The sequence below is a fragment of the Ictidomys tridecemlineatus genome, chromosome 8, assembly GCF_052094955.1.
Source record: "Ictidomys tridecemlineatus isolate mIctTri1 chromosome 8, mIctTri1.hap1, whole genome shotgun sequence".
NCBI classification, from domain to species: Eukaryota; Metazoa; Chordata; class Mammalia; order Rodentia; family Sciuridae; genus Ictidomys; species Ictidomys tridecemlineatus.
In genome coordinates this window covers 9,088,972-9,102,508 of record NC_135484.1, presented here as the reverse complement: position 1 = coordinate 9,102,508, position 13,537 = coordinate 9,088,972, and the positions used below count along the sequence as shown (strand labels likewise).

At 58.8% G+C, this 13,537-nt stretch overlaps 1 protein-coding gene across 7 annotated transcripts in view; it reads left to right on the top strand.

The window, feature by feature from the left end:
* Positions 1 to 13,537, top strand: part of Synj2 (synaptojanin 2) — an 89,589-nt gene that overhangs the window by 16,729 nt on the left and 59,323 nt on the right. For all 7 annotated transcript variants that reach the window (XM_078018827.1, XM_078018824.1, XM_078018825.1 and 4 more), the window contains exon 2: positions 9,284 to 9,370. In XM_078018827.1, the coding sequence (XP_077874953.1) occupies positions 9,284 to 9,370 (87 nt within the window). The remainder of the gene's footprint in view (positions 1 to 9,283; positions 9,371 to 13,537) is intronic.

Below are 13,537 nucleotides of genomic sequence, written 5' to 3'. Positions count from 1 at the left end.
CTTTCCCTCAGTACCCCCCCACACTTCCTGTCGCCTCTCTTTGGAACTCTTCCCTCCTGCGCATTCCTCCCCCAGCCGGCCTCCAATGGAGGCTGCTCTGCCCTCTGTCCGTGGGGAGGGTCTCCTTGGCCTACCTCGCTGCCTCCACCCCTTCCCTGGAGAGCCTCCTGCCGGCTCTGTCCCTATCCAGGTGAGGCCATGCCCACAGGAGGCTCCACCTCCTCTGCTGGCCTCACCCTCTGGCCTCCTCACAGCCATGTCTGTCTCCCTTCCCCGTGGACCTGGCCCTCCCAGGTTGGAACCAGCCCTGGTGGCTGAGTTTCAAGGCCTGCCCCCTACCTCCTTCAGCCCTTCCCCCGTCAGGACCCCAGCAGGGCCTTGTGCTGACCTAGGCCTGTGTCCTCTCCCTCCCCACCCCGGGGCTGTGGTGACTCTCACACTCTCTGCTCCTTTTACTGCCTGCTTCCTTCCCTCCTCCTGCACTTGAGTGGCTCAGCTGGCCAGAGAGGAGCAGGACAGTGCTGACTGAGTGCTGTTGGGTGATCTCAGGCCTTTTGCTGGTCAGAGTCTCCTCCTGGCTCTGGAGTGACCACTCCACCCACTTCAGTCCCTCTCACCTGGGACTTTGCTTCCTACTTCCCTGAGAAAATGAAAGTCACTGAGAGGGAACTTCCCCTAGTTGCTGCTCTGAGCTGTGGGCACTGTCTCTGACATGTCCCCGTCCTGTCCGCCCGTCCAGTCCCCCTTGCCTTTTAACCCCTTGCTGCAGTGCCCCCTTTCTTTCCCCCCTGGTCCACGTCCACCATGACCAGGAGGCTGGCATATCATCCTGAGGGACCTGACCTGACCCTGGCCCCTCCTCATTGCCCTGTCCCTCACGCCAGGGACTGTCCACACGGGCTGCATCCACTTTCCTCCTCCGTGCTCCTCTGAAGCAGCTCGGGCCAGCTCCAGTCCTTGCCTCTCCCCTGAACTTGGCATCCTGGCCCAGGGCCCTCACCTGCAGAGTCCCCTGCCAGCGGCCCGCAGGCCTCCACCGCTCCTCCCTGGTTGGTTGGCTTCTGCCATGCTCTGTTCAGGCCCTTAGCAACCCTCCGCGGGGGAACTCAGGAACTGGTGGGCTGGTCCCCGCGGAGAGGAGTGATGGAGGACGGAGAGCAGCTGGGCCACCTCCAGCGCCGGCCTGGGCCGGAACCGGCTTTAGGGTTAGATGCAACATGGCACCAAGGGCCCCTCCCCTCCCGTTCCCCACCGGGTCGGAGGAGAAGCGACACCCGGCCCTGTTGCTGCTCAGCCCAGTGAGCGGATGTGGCTGCCAGACGCATGGCCAGCATTGAGCCAGATTTTTAAAGGTGATGATTTGCTTTCCTGGATTCTTTTTTAAGGAAAAAAGACTCAACTTGAAAGACTCCGGGGCCAGATCTGTGCCCAAGCTCTCAGGTCCCAGGAGCCTGCCTCCCCCTCGGGCCTGGTCCCCTCAGCCATGCTGACAGCTCAGCCAGGGGTGTGGGGAGTGGGGGAGGCCCCTGCCCAGGACAGTTTTCCATTCCGGCTGCAGGAGGCTGGGCTTCCTCCTGTTTTCCCTGGCTGCGCAGGGACGTCAGCACAGCATTGGTGGGGACAGTGCCTTTGCTGACCTAATGCTTGTTAAAAGTTTGAGCCCCAGGGCTCCTGATGGCCTGGACTTTTTGGTGAGGGGGAGATGCCAGTCAAGTCTCTCAAAGGCTGAGCGGCTGGCCAGCTGGCTTTGTCTCGGGCTCGGCTTCTGTTTCCAACAGATGTTTTGGTTTGCGTTTGCTTAGCAACCCTCCCGCTCTGCGGGGCTGCCTGGGCTCCAGCTGACAACCCTGGAAGGCTCAGCCACAGCCAGGCTGCACTGAGCCGGACCCGCTCAGAAGGAGACTCTGATCTTGACCTGGACCCGTCTCGAGACCCTGAAATACAGGATGGTTTATTTAATGTCACATCCAAGGATGGGGCCACAAGTGGTACCTCACTTGGGGGGCTGCAGTGCTCAGTTGACCTACTTAAAATTGTTCTGACTCGTGGGCAGGGCAGGGCTTTTCCGGCATTTCCTTATGGCCTATCATTGTGGAAATCCTGTTAAAGAGGAATGTGCGGCTGCCTGACTCTGGAGCTGCACCGGGTCTGCTGCCACAGATGCTCTTGGCTGGGCCTTCAGCAGAGCAGACCCTGGCCCTAGCCCCTGGAAACGGCTGCTCCCACTGACGCAGCCCCCACCTAGGGTGGCCTGGAATCGTGGCCACGCTGTTCTGCTTGGGGGCGAGTCTCCAATGCCCAGAGCTGCTCAGGTGGCCTCTTTCTCCTCCACCCAGAGGGTGACCTGAGGGCAGGGAGCCTCCACTTCTCCTCCAGGCTCCTGGAGGCCCACCCCGACCTTTCTTTGAGGTTCACCTGGGGTTCCTCCCCGTCCACACTCGGCTTTTGCCAATGCAGACTGGTTCTAGCATAAGCCACGTTGTCGAGGGATGAGGAACTTTCCTCAGGTTACCAGGGAAACGACTGCAAGTCTCTCCACAGTCAGATTCGCCTGCACAGAGGGACACCGGCTCTGTCACCCTGGGCCCCAGCCCACCGTGACATCAGAGACTGCCTCGCAGTCAGCTTCCCCTGCCCTCCGTTCTCTGTCGCGTTCTCGAATCACATCCTGTTCTTGGTACCTTGGGTCCCCACATGGGTGGCCCTGGTGAAGACAAGGACGTCTCCTCCCTAGCCCAGGGTGCCCTAGTCCCACCACCATCTGTGTCGGACGCCCCACTCCATTCCCCTCCCCCGTCTTGCCGCCCAGCCCTCCTGTCCCTGGGCCCTTCTGTCTGGTGGGGTCTCCACCTGCAGCTGTCACCTTTCATGCCCGCTCTGCCCTCTGCCTGCCTCCTCTTCACAGGACAGAGAGCACCCACCTCCTCCCCCTGCCCCTCGCAGGCTCCCACCCCCTTGGCCGAACCAACTCATTCTGGCCCCATCTCTGTGGCTGGAAGTTCCAGGGTCCCTGTGTCACCTCCCCATGCTCAGCTCACCCTCCCTCCCTCCCCGAGGACAGTCACCCCCCTCCCCCGCCCTGCCTTCACTCCTGCAGATGGCCTTGTTCTCCTCACTGGGAACATCGAAGCCCTCAGGGAGAGTGCCGGCCAGTCGCTGCGCACCCATCTGTCCCCACGTGCTGTCCCTGCCCTCCTGTTCACATGCTGGACTTCGGTGGCTGGGGCTGGCCCCGCCTGTGCCGGATCCTGCTGGCCTAGCCCGGGCGAGCGTCTCTGGGACCTAGCTTGGTGGCCGTGCCACATGATGGAGGAATCTTTTGCCCGACTTCCCTCAGCAGCCCGGCATTTCTCTGCCCAGCCCCACGTGTGGCCACGTGCCCCCAGAGTTCCCCGGGGAGTGGTCTCCTCGCAGCCTGTTTGCTCCCACTGCTCCGTTAGGTCCTGCTCCTGTCTGGTCACCAGTGTCCCTGAGCGACTCCTTCTCAGTTCGCACGCTGTGGGCGGCACAGAAGCCTCTGCCCTCTCAGCCACTTGCAGGTCCTTCTCCCCCAGCCTCGAGGGCCCTGCACCTCTGGAGTTCCTTAAATGTTTTTTGGCCACTTCTCATTGTCCCCAACACGCTGTGCCCAGAAGCCAGCCCTGGCTCCCTCCACTCCCATGACATAGACACCTCCTGCTGGCTGAGGACCAGCTGGGCTCCCGCTGGCATGGCCCTGTGTCCTGTGGCCACTTGGCGGCGCTTCTGGCCTGGCCAACGCCAGGAGCCGCCCTCAGGCTCCGGTGCTTTGTCCCTAGGAGCTGGGTTAGGTCCTCCGGAGGCTTCATGCCGCTGAGGAGTCTCGGGGGTCTCTTTGCTTCTCTGTTTGTGGTGCTGGGCTTTGCGCCCAGGGCCTCGCACAGGCGAGGCAGTGCCGTACCTGAGCTGCATCCCCCGAGGTCCCCGAGGTGTGATCCTGGTGTGGGTGGCCTCACTGTCCGTGCTTCTCTGGTGTGGGGGCAGGACAGGGTTGACAGGCGGAGCTGGTGATTCATGGTGACGCGGGTACCTAGGGCCCGATGTCCTGCTCGAATTCCCACGGAGGCCAGCACAGTGCCCTGAATCTGCTTGCTTCTCAGCACTTCCTGGGCATCTGCCCTGTCCAGGCAGTGACCTGGTCCTTTCTTCCTCGGCCATCCCAGTTTCTCCAGTGGGTCTCCCAGCGTGTCTTCTTGTCCCCCTAGCGTCTGTTCTCAGTGGCAGCCAGAGCAGTCCTCACAGCCCTGCAGTGACCCTCCTCACTCAGATGAGAACCAGCGTCTCCTCACCACCGACCAGGCTCTGCGCTCTGCGTCCTCTGTGACCTTTCAGTCACGCTGACCTACTTTCTCCAACTTGGGCACTTCAGTAGTGCTCCTGGACATTGGCACGTGCTCCTCCTCCCTCTATCTCCTTGGCCATCCCTCTCACTTCTTTCAAGTCTGCAGTCAAATGTCGCCATTGTAGTGAGACTTTCTCAGATCAAACTATGTAAAATCTAGTCCCAAACCACTATTCATACTCCTGCTTCTCACTAACTGGTTCTCTTTGTCTGGAGTCATTGTTCCTGACATTCTTATTGATCTTATCTGTCTACCTTGGCTCTGCCCCTGCCTCTGCTCCTGCACAGGTTCAGCCTCCCACCCCGCCAGGGCTGCCCTCAGCTGCCATTGCTCATGCTTCCTCACTGTGTCCCTTCCTGGTCCCCATCAGAGGCCTGCCTCGGCTCCCCTCGGTGGCTGGTTGCCTGGTCCTCTGTGGGGTCCTGGGGCCTAGAACACGCCAGCCACAGTCTGTGGACTGAGATGGGGGTTCCCCGAGGCACGGTGAGCCCTGGCAAGCAGCAGACAGGAAGGGGCTGCGGGGGTGAAGGGGGCTCATGGCCCCGCGGAGGACAGGAAGGTCCTCCTGCGGGAAAACCTACAGGAAGTGTGCAGGCAGGCAGCTTCCGTCTGTTCCCAGGCCTTCAGTAGGGGGCAGAAGTTGCGGGTGGCGGCCAAACGCAGCCTGCAGAGGTGTGCGGCCGCCCACGCGGAGCTTAAAATAAGCAGAGATGGGTCGCCAACACGGAAACACCAGGAGCGTCCTGTTTCTCTTGCAAAACGCAGCCCTGCAGGCCCCGGGCTGGCACAGCTGTCCACCTGCGCAGGGGTGTGTCCTGCCCCTCCCATGGCGTCCTTCGGCCTTGCCCTCTTGGTGCTTGGACACCTGTTTTGTGGCCTCCGGGCTGGCCAGCAAGGGCACCCCTGCTTCCTTCAGACCCACCTGGGAAAGTAGAGGCTGGGGCCAGCAGGGGCTGGTTCTGGGCGGGCGTGGGGAGGTGAGGCTCAGGGATGCCACCCTGGGCAGGGGGGGGCACCAGGGGGGCTGCAGCCTGGGGGCGGGGTGCAGTTAAGGCCAGAGGGCCCAGGCCTGGGAAGGAAAAGGAGCCTGGAGAGGTGGCCACAGGAGTGCAGCCTCGCGAAGGACGGCTCTCCCAGTAAGGGTGCCAGGTGTCGGGGTCTGGGTTGTGCCCCCCAAAACAATGCGCTGACCTCCTAGGCCGCGGGACCTCCTAGGCCGCGGGACCTCACAAGGAAACTTATTTGGAAATAGGGTCTCTGTAGCCTGGTCACTGAGATGAGGTCACACTGGAGAAGGGTGGGCCCGTAGCACAGGGACACATGGAGAGAGGACACTGATGACAAAAGCAGACTGCAGTGATGTGCCACAAGCCAACAGTCCCCAAGGAAAACCAGACACCAGAGTCTAGAAGACCCGAGGAAGGACCACCCCCCCATGTCTCCAGGCCTGGGAGGAGGCATTTGTGATGCTGGTTTAAGCCCCAGGGTAGCAGTGTGGGAATGACGGGGAGCAGTACTTCTCCCCCGTTGTCAGACCCAGAGGTGGGCCGCTAAGTCTGTGGTGAAGGTATTCCTATGAGGGAGGCAGTAATCTACAGGAGGCCAGCCTCACCAACTTAGTGAGACCCTGTCTCAAAATGGAAAATAAAGGGCTGGGGTGTAGTCCAGTGGGAGAGTGGCCCTGGGCTCGATTCCTGGTACCAAGCAGAAAAAAAAAAAAATGTTTATTCAGGAGTGGGAAGAAGGGCCGTTGGGTATTGCTTGCTTGTTTGTTTTTAAATATGGGGGCATGGAGCCTCTTTGACCTCTGTGTTTAATTTTGCCTTTGGCAGAGGCCATGTGACCTGTGATCCCACAGGGCCGGGGATCCCTTTCCTGCCCCTGTGGGTGCTCATGACCACCTCACTTTGTTTAGCACTTCCTGTGGTATTTGCTCAGGTTTGTTTGCGCTGTGGAATGAATGCACAAAGGTTTCTTTGTTTTGTGGTTAACAGGGTGAGAACCAGATAACACTGAGGCTGAGGGCTGGGTGGAAGAGCTGGGGTTGGAATGATCCTTCTGGGGTCAGAGTTGTTTTATTGCATTTGTTAGCTCTCTGTGGAGATGACAAGGAGACCTGCTGTTTGCTCTGCTGGCCCTGCCTGCCCCTCACCTGGGGAGGAGGTGCAGAGGAGGAGGCCCCTTTCCCAGGACTCCAGAAAGCAGGGCACTGGACAAGCCTGCTGCCTCACAGTGGGCTCCTTACTGCCTGCAGCAGACCTTCATTGTGGGCCTGGGAACAGATCCTGAGGAGAAGGATGCTTCCTCCTCCTCACTCCTCCTCTGTGGACAGAGAGCAGGAGACCTGGGCCCCAGAAGACCACATCCTAGTCCCCGCCCAAGCCGGGATGTGATCCTGGACCATCTGGACGGGAGCAGTGTGTTCACAAGGGTCCTTCAGTGATGGAGGTGGAGGCGGGAGGCGGACAGACTGAGATGTGAAGATGGAAACGGGTCAGTGCCGCGATGGCTGAACTGGAAGAGGGAGGACTGGCCAAGCCAAGGACTGCAGGCAGCCCCCAAAGCTGGAGAAGGCACCAAGCCGCCTGCACCCTCCAGGTGGAGCCCAGGCCCACTCATACCTGGCTCAGTGACTCCCTCTCACAGCTCAGACCTGAGAATCTAAGGTCAGCGATCTGCTGTTCCAAGCCAAGTGTAGTTTTGTTACAGCTGCAACAGGAGACGAATACATCATTCTCCCACCTCCCCCAGGTGCCCTAGGATTTCTTCTTTTAGTACTGGGTTTGGACCCAGGGGTGCTCCGCCACTGAGTTGCATTCCCAGCTCTTTTTATTTTTTCATTTTGAGACAGGGTCTTGATCAGTTGCCCAGGCTGGCCTTGGACTTGTGGTCCTCCTGCCTCAGCCTCCCAACTCACTGGGATCACACGCCATGCCCAGCCGCCCTAGGTTTTTGAGGCAGGTTGATGGCACAACTGGATCTGTGTCTTCCCAGTCCTCTTCTAAGGGACCCTGAGACCCCCATTTCGTAGGTGCTGTATTTGCTGTAAGTACCCCCCACCGTGTGCCAGCACAGTCTGCTCAGCTGTGAGCATTGGGGGCTTTTGGCAGCTGGTAGAGATCTGTGATCTTATTAATTATGCTTAGGTTACTACACCTGCAGTCTCAAAAAAAAAAAAAGTCAAGTGTTGGGGGAAACCAATTCATTAAGCTGGTTCTTGGCTTTTTCAAGGTCAGTCACCACTTTAGACTCTAGCCTCATAAAAATACATTTCAAAATCTGCACACAGAACGAGCTGGACATGGCTTTCCTGGGTTCATATATGAGACACCACCAGTATACCTCTGTATCATGTATAACCACAAGAACCGGGAGTTGTACTCCATGTGTGCATAATATGTCAAATACACTCTACGGTCATGTATGTCTACAAAGAACTAATAAAATGAAAGAATTTTCACATAAAAAAATCCACATGCAATTTTGGAGATTATATAGACTCTCCCAAAGCTGTCTCTGAAGCTCTTGTGGCTGCTGGGAACTTCTGGTCACCAGGCGAAGAGCCCTGGTGTTCCCGTAGCTCTCCGGAGGTGAATGGCTGCTTCCTTAGCAAGGCTCCCAACGTCTTTGCAGAGCCCTGGAACCGTGTTCAGGGGACCCTCGTGACTTGCACATTCCATATTTGTAAACTCACATACTCTCAAAAACTTGTTCGTAACCCCAAGATCAAGACTCGTGGGGTTTGTGTGTGGACGTGAGCGTGGTGACAGTTTGGAGCACCTGATACACATGTTTCTGGCAGAGGTGGAGCATGTCCTGTCTCATGCAAGTGCCCTTTTTGAGACTCAATCCGTGCCACCTCTTGTTCATTTTTTATGTTTTTGTTGGTGATTTCACCGTTTAGTATTTCTAAGTGCCAAGGGGCTGGGATATGCCCTACTGAGAAGATACTTTTTGTTGTTGTTTTTGATTGAACTCAAGGGCACTGTAACACTGAGCCACATCCCCAGCCCTATTTTGTATTTTTTATTTAGAGACAGGGTCTCACTGGGTTGTGTAAAACTTCATTTTTGCTGAGGCTGGCTTTGAACTTGTGATCTTCCTGCCTCAGCCTCCCGAGCTACTAGGATTACTGCTTTCTGTCTCTATGAATTTGCTTGTTCTGGACATTTCCTATAAACATGGAATATTTAGAGGTCATTTATGAGACTGGCTTCTTTCACGTAGTGCGAGCTCCTCAGGATTCATGTGTGTTGAGATTTGGTTTGATGCACGTAAGGTCTGTTCTGAGAAGTGGTCCTCGGGCCCCTACCGTTGGCATGAAGTCGAGTCTGTGGCCTCCTGTGAAGGTCGGCACTCGCTGCTTCTAAGGGGCTTCCCTCGTCATTTTCTTTCCTCTTCCGCTTTCAGACTCGGCTGTGCCTTTGCGTGGGCACTGACAGTGCCAACCACCTGCGGGAAAGGCCACAGCTGGCTGTGACTCACTGGCCCCCATCCTGGGTCATCCTGGGGTGCCCCAGCTCCTCTGCTCAGCTCTGGGAGGAAGCAGTGCCCTGGGAAGTTCCAGATGAGGCCCCCACGCTGGCACTCAGGAAGGAGAGACCTCAGGAGCAGTCCCAGAGTCTCACTCGTTACTGAGAGGACGGAGTGGATGTGTGTGTGGGGGGGGGGCAGGCCAGGCCCAGGGCACCTGCTCCTCCCGGCTGCAAGCCACTGGCCCCCGGAAAGCTGCCGGCACCTCCAGAGAAGCAGCCTTTCCTGGGAAAGTGTCCGTCCTGGCCGCTCAGCGGCGGCTGGGGGCCGAGCCATTGTCTGCCTGCTCCTTGTCGCGTGGGTGGGAGCAGCTTGGCAAGCGCAGTGTGAATGAAGGGGCGTGAGCAGGAGCCGCTCGCTGATGTCTGCTCTCCTGTGCTTCCCCCCAGCTCCGGAGGAGAAGGAAGTCATTAAAGGACAGTATGGCAAGCTCACGGACGCATACGGCTGCCTGGGGGAGCTCAGGGTGAAATCTGGTGAGTGTCCCTCGGCCACAGCACCGTCGGGCCTCCCCGCGGGGGCACGGTGGCTCTTGCCTTCTTGGGGAGGCAGCGGGGTTGGGCATTCCATTTGATCACTCCAGGTGACAGTAGCCCAGCTGGTACCTGCCCGGGCGGAGGATGGGGTGCCCAGCCCTGGAACCAGGAAGGCGCCCCTCCACTGTTCTCCCCAGGACCTAAGTTTTTCCCAAAGGTGGCCGGGGCTGGTGCTGCAGGGGTCATGGGTCTGCCTCTGGCTGGGCCCAGGTGGGTGGATGAGGACCGGCGAGCAGGCAGATGCCGGAGACTCTGCATGGCCGGGCTCCCTGGGTGTATGGAGGCAGGAGGGGCTGGACTGGGGGTTGGTGGCCAGGAGAGAGGGGGCGCTGAGACCTGCAGCCCCAGGCTGAGAGTGGGAGTGGTTGTGGGGAGAGGAAAGGAGACTGCACTTGAACATGGCAGAGGGAGGAGAGCTGGGGGGCGGCAGCTTGGGTGAGACTCAGGGCTGAGCCCTTCTGCGTCTCCTCTGTAGCCTCCGGCCCTGGGGCCCCTGGGAGTCTGCAGCCCCCCTTTCCTTCCTCCTCCCTCTGCCCATGCACTTGGTGTCCTTCCCACCCTGGGTCATCAGCGACCTGGCCATGGACATTCCAGCAGCCTCTGGGCCAAGCCTCCTGCTTGGCAGAAATGACAATGGCCATGGCTTGTCCAGCCTCGGGCCTCGGCTGTTTTGGAACCGGTATGTGAAACTTGTCTGCATCACGCACAGCCTCTGTCGTTAAAGACCCAGGGCTTCTAAAGCTGAAAACAGGGTGCCTGTGGCCCCCCCTTTTCTGGCTCCTTCCTGCCATGGGGTGTCCCTCTCTGCGCTGTGAGGGTCACATCGTCATTTTCAAGTAGGAGCCCCCCAAGGAAGCAGTCAGGAGTCACGTGACAAACTGCACTTGGTGAGGGCTGCTTTGTGCCAGAGGCCAGGTGAACCCAGGCAGTCCTGAAGATAAGCCGGTGGAGGACGTGTCTCTGTCCCCGTGGACAGGGAAGGAAACAGGCGCAGAAGGTTCAGCCACCTACCTCGAGGGAGCAGCTCGCTGGGCTGCAGCCCCCCCCAGCTGCCTCCAGCCTCTGCATGAGAGCCCGCAGCCTCCGAGGGCTCGGGTGGCTGTTTCTGTCTGCAGTGACGAGGCCCTGCCCTCCACAGTGGTGCTGGGGAGACACAGACCCTGACGGGTGCTTTCCTGCCCTGGGCGGAGGAGGCCGCCTGGTTACCCTCCCACTCTGCACATGCAGAAAGGGAAGCCCTGGAAACCTGTGCTGTCCTTGTCTAGTCAAGACACCTTTCTTCTCAGGGCCACTTCTAGGTGCCCAGGATGGCCCCCGTCATCTGGCAGTTGGCACCCCTTTTTTCCCCCCATGAATGATTCCTTTTGCATCTGCCTTGGACTTGCACTCAGGGAAGAGGGGTGACTGGCTCAAGTTCACAGCATCCTCAACCCCTGGCCTGGGCTTTAAACTCGTGCCTTGTGCACCAGGGGTGTGCCCACCACCAAGCTGTCTGCATTCCTGGAAGGAGCAGGTGGCAGGACATCCAAGGAGGACAGGAAGCATGAGCCTTTCCCTCCAGGGAATGGCCAGCTTCCTCCCTGTGGTCCAGGTCCACTGTCAGGAATCAGTCCAGAGGAGAAGGGTGGCAGCTCCAGTCCCCAAGAAGTCCCGGCAGAGCCAGCCAGGGCGTCTGTGGGTCCCCAGGGGCCGCCGCAGGGACTTCTGGGGTGTGGACTGTAGAGGGAGGTGACGGACTCCCAGCTGCCAGCCAGGCCCTTGTCCCTTCCCCAGCGGTGTCCCCAGGAGCGAGTGGACACAGCCTGTGGGCGAGCCAGGGCGGATCAGCCAAGCTGCACATGCCCACCTGGGTGAGGCCATCAGATCGCAGCCCCATTTCTTTGTCTGAGACAGGGCCCCCATGGTGGCCAGGCTGGCCTTCGCTCCCCCCAGGCACTCCCCGCCCCATCTCCGAGTCCCCAGGCCTGTAGTGCCCACCGCACCGGCTGCCAGCCCTGCCCTGTGCTCGGCTCCTCCGGCCGCCGGCGAGAGGTGAAGGCGAGAGGCTGTGGGAAGGCCAGGATCCTTTGGCCCGCTTTCTGCACACTGCAGAGTGTCCGTGGGAGCCCTGAGAAGCCCCCTGCCCGTGAAGGCTGGAGGAAACCCACTGTGGCTGGACTGGGGTCTGGCTTGGCCTTGATGTTGTGTTTCACTCATGGAGTGCGTAGGGCCTCATGGAGTGAAAGTCCAACTTTTGGTGACCCCCGAGATGACATCAGGAGAGGCTTCCCTGTGGACCCTGAGGCTGAGGTCTTCCGAACAGAAGAAAGAGGCTTCCTCCCTGAAATGCCAGCAAAAAAGAGCTGTCTCATGATCAGCCAGGGTGTTAGGCTACCGGATAGATATACGACAAAGCCTAGAAATTAAGTACAGCAGAACGAAGAATTTATCCCAGCGATTTTAGGGATTTAATTCCTCTTTAACCCAAGCCCTCAAGATCTTCCGATTTCACAGTTCAAGAGACTCTTGTTCAACTCCTAGTCTGTAATGAATTGTGTCTCCTGGACTGTGCAGTGCACAACCTGTGAATCTGTACGTAACAGCCCTATGAATTCTCCACCAGACAGCCTTCCTGCCTTCCAGGTCCAGCTTTACAGCTGGCTTTCTGCATTCATTTAATTTCCCTGGGGCTGTTTCCCCATCTGTAAAACCAGGGAGACTCCTCTCTCTCGTACACAGTTCTTAGGAGCTCTTCATGAGGGGATGAACATGGAAGTCTTGAAAACTATGGGATGTTCTTTGAACACTAAGGCTGGCCGTAGAAGTTTGTGAAGGGGCCTGGGACCGTGGCTGTCCTGGGGCTGATGGGAGAAGCTCTGCTGTTTCCTTCCTGGGTCTCTAGGAGGTCTGGAGGGGAGGCCTCCTTGGGCTGTCACCTGTAGGCTGCTGACAACTGATTTCCAAGTCTAGTCACTTCAGACTGAAGCTTCTCGGGAGAGGGAGGTTTGGGCCTTTTGAGATTCGGGTTTTGCAGCGTTCTGAAACGGACGGCCTCTGTGACTTAGGATGATTGATTTCAATACTGTGCTCAGTGGTGGCTGTGAATACTCAGCTCCAGATAGCAGGGGAGCACTCTAGAGGGCAGGGTTTGCCAACCTCCGTGGTGACCGCGCTGGCCATGGCCGACTTCAGGCTCCCCCTGTAGAGGTGGGAACATGAGCCGCTGGCCAGGGGACGCGGCTCCTGTAAAGTGCGGTGGGTGCCCCTTTGCACTCCTCAGAGGCAAGGGGGGGAGGGGCTGGAGACCCATGTAGGACCCTGAGCCGTTAGATCAGCGCAGCTCAGGCCCCATCTGGGCGAAGGTCCTCGCTGCACTGGTGGAGAGAGCCTGGACGTCCAAGTCCTCAGAGGCCCCAGTGTGTGGCCTGGGGAGGCAGAGGACAGGGGAGGGGTTGGTGTGAATGTGGCCTGCGTGAGGAAGGCCACCGAGGGGGACCAGGAGGCTAGGGCTGTCCTGATAGCAGGGCATATGTCTGCACAGGCCCCATCTTCATCCGTGTCTGGTGACAGGTGGCCACCAGTGGTTGACATGTAGACCCTGGTACTGCAGGGTCTGGGAAATTGGGCAGTTCCGAACTTGGAGCTGGTTTTGAAGGCAGTCCTGTTGCAGGAGGGCGTCTCTAAGCTGACGTTGTGGTTTCGGGGTTTTTTGGTCCTGGGGATTAACCCAGGGTGCTTCACCACTGAGCCACATCCCCATCCCTTTTTATTTTTTATTTGGAGGCAGGATCTTGCTGGTTGCCCAGGCTGGCCTTGAACTTGAGATCCTCCTGGCTCAGCCGCGGGATGACTGGCAGGCACCAGGGCCCCCGCCTGGGTTATTTTAAGCTCTTATTGTGGAAACACACATGTGACGTGCAGCTGGCCATCCATCATGCAGGTGTGCAGTTGGGTGGCCCTGGCACGTGCCCTGCTGTGCTGCGGCCACCCCGTCTCTCCAGGACTCGTGGTGTCTTCCCACCAGATCCTTTGCCCCCACAAGTGACATGGAGAGGTCGTTGCCCCGGTCCCTCCAGCTCTGCTGCTGCAGGCGGTGGGCCAACACGTGCCTCTGCCCTCCTGTGGGCG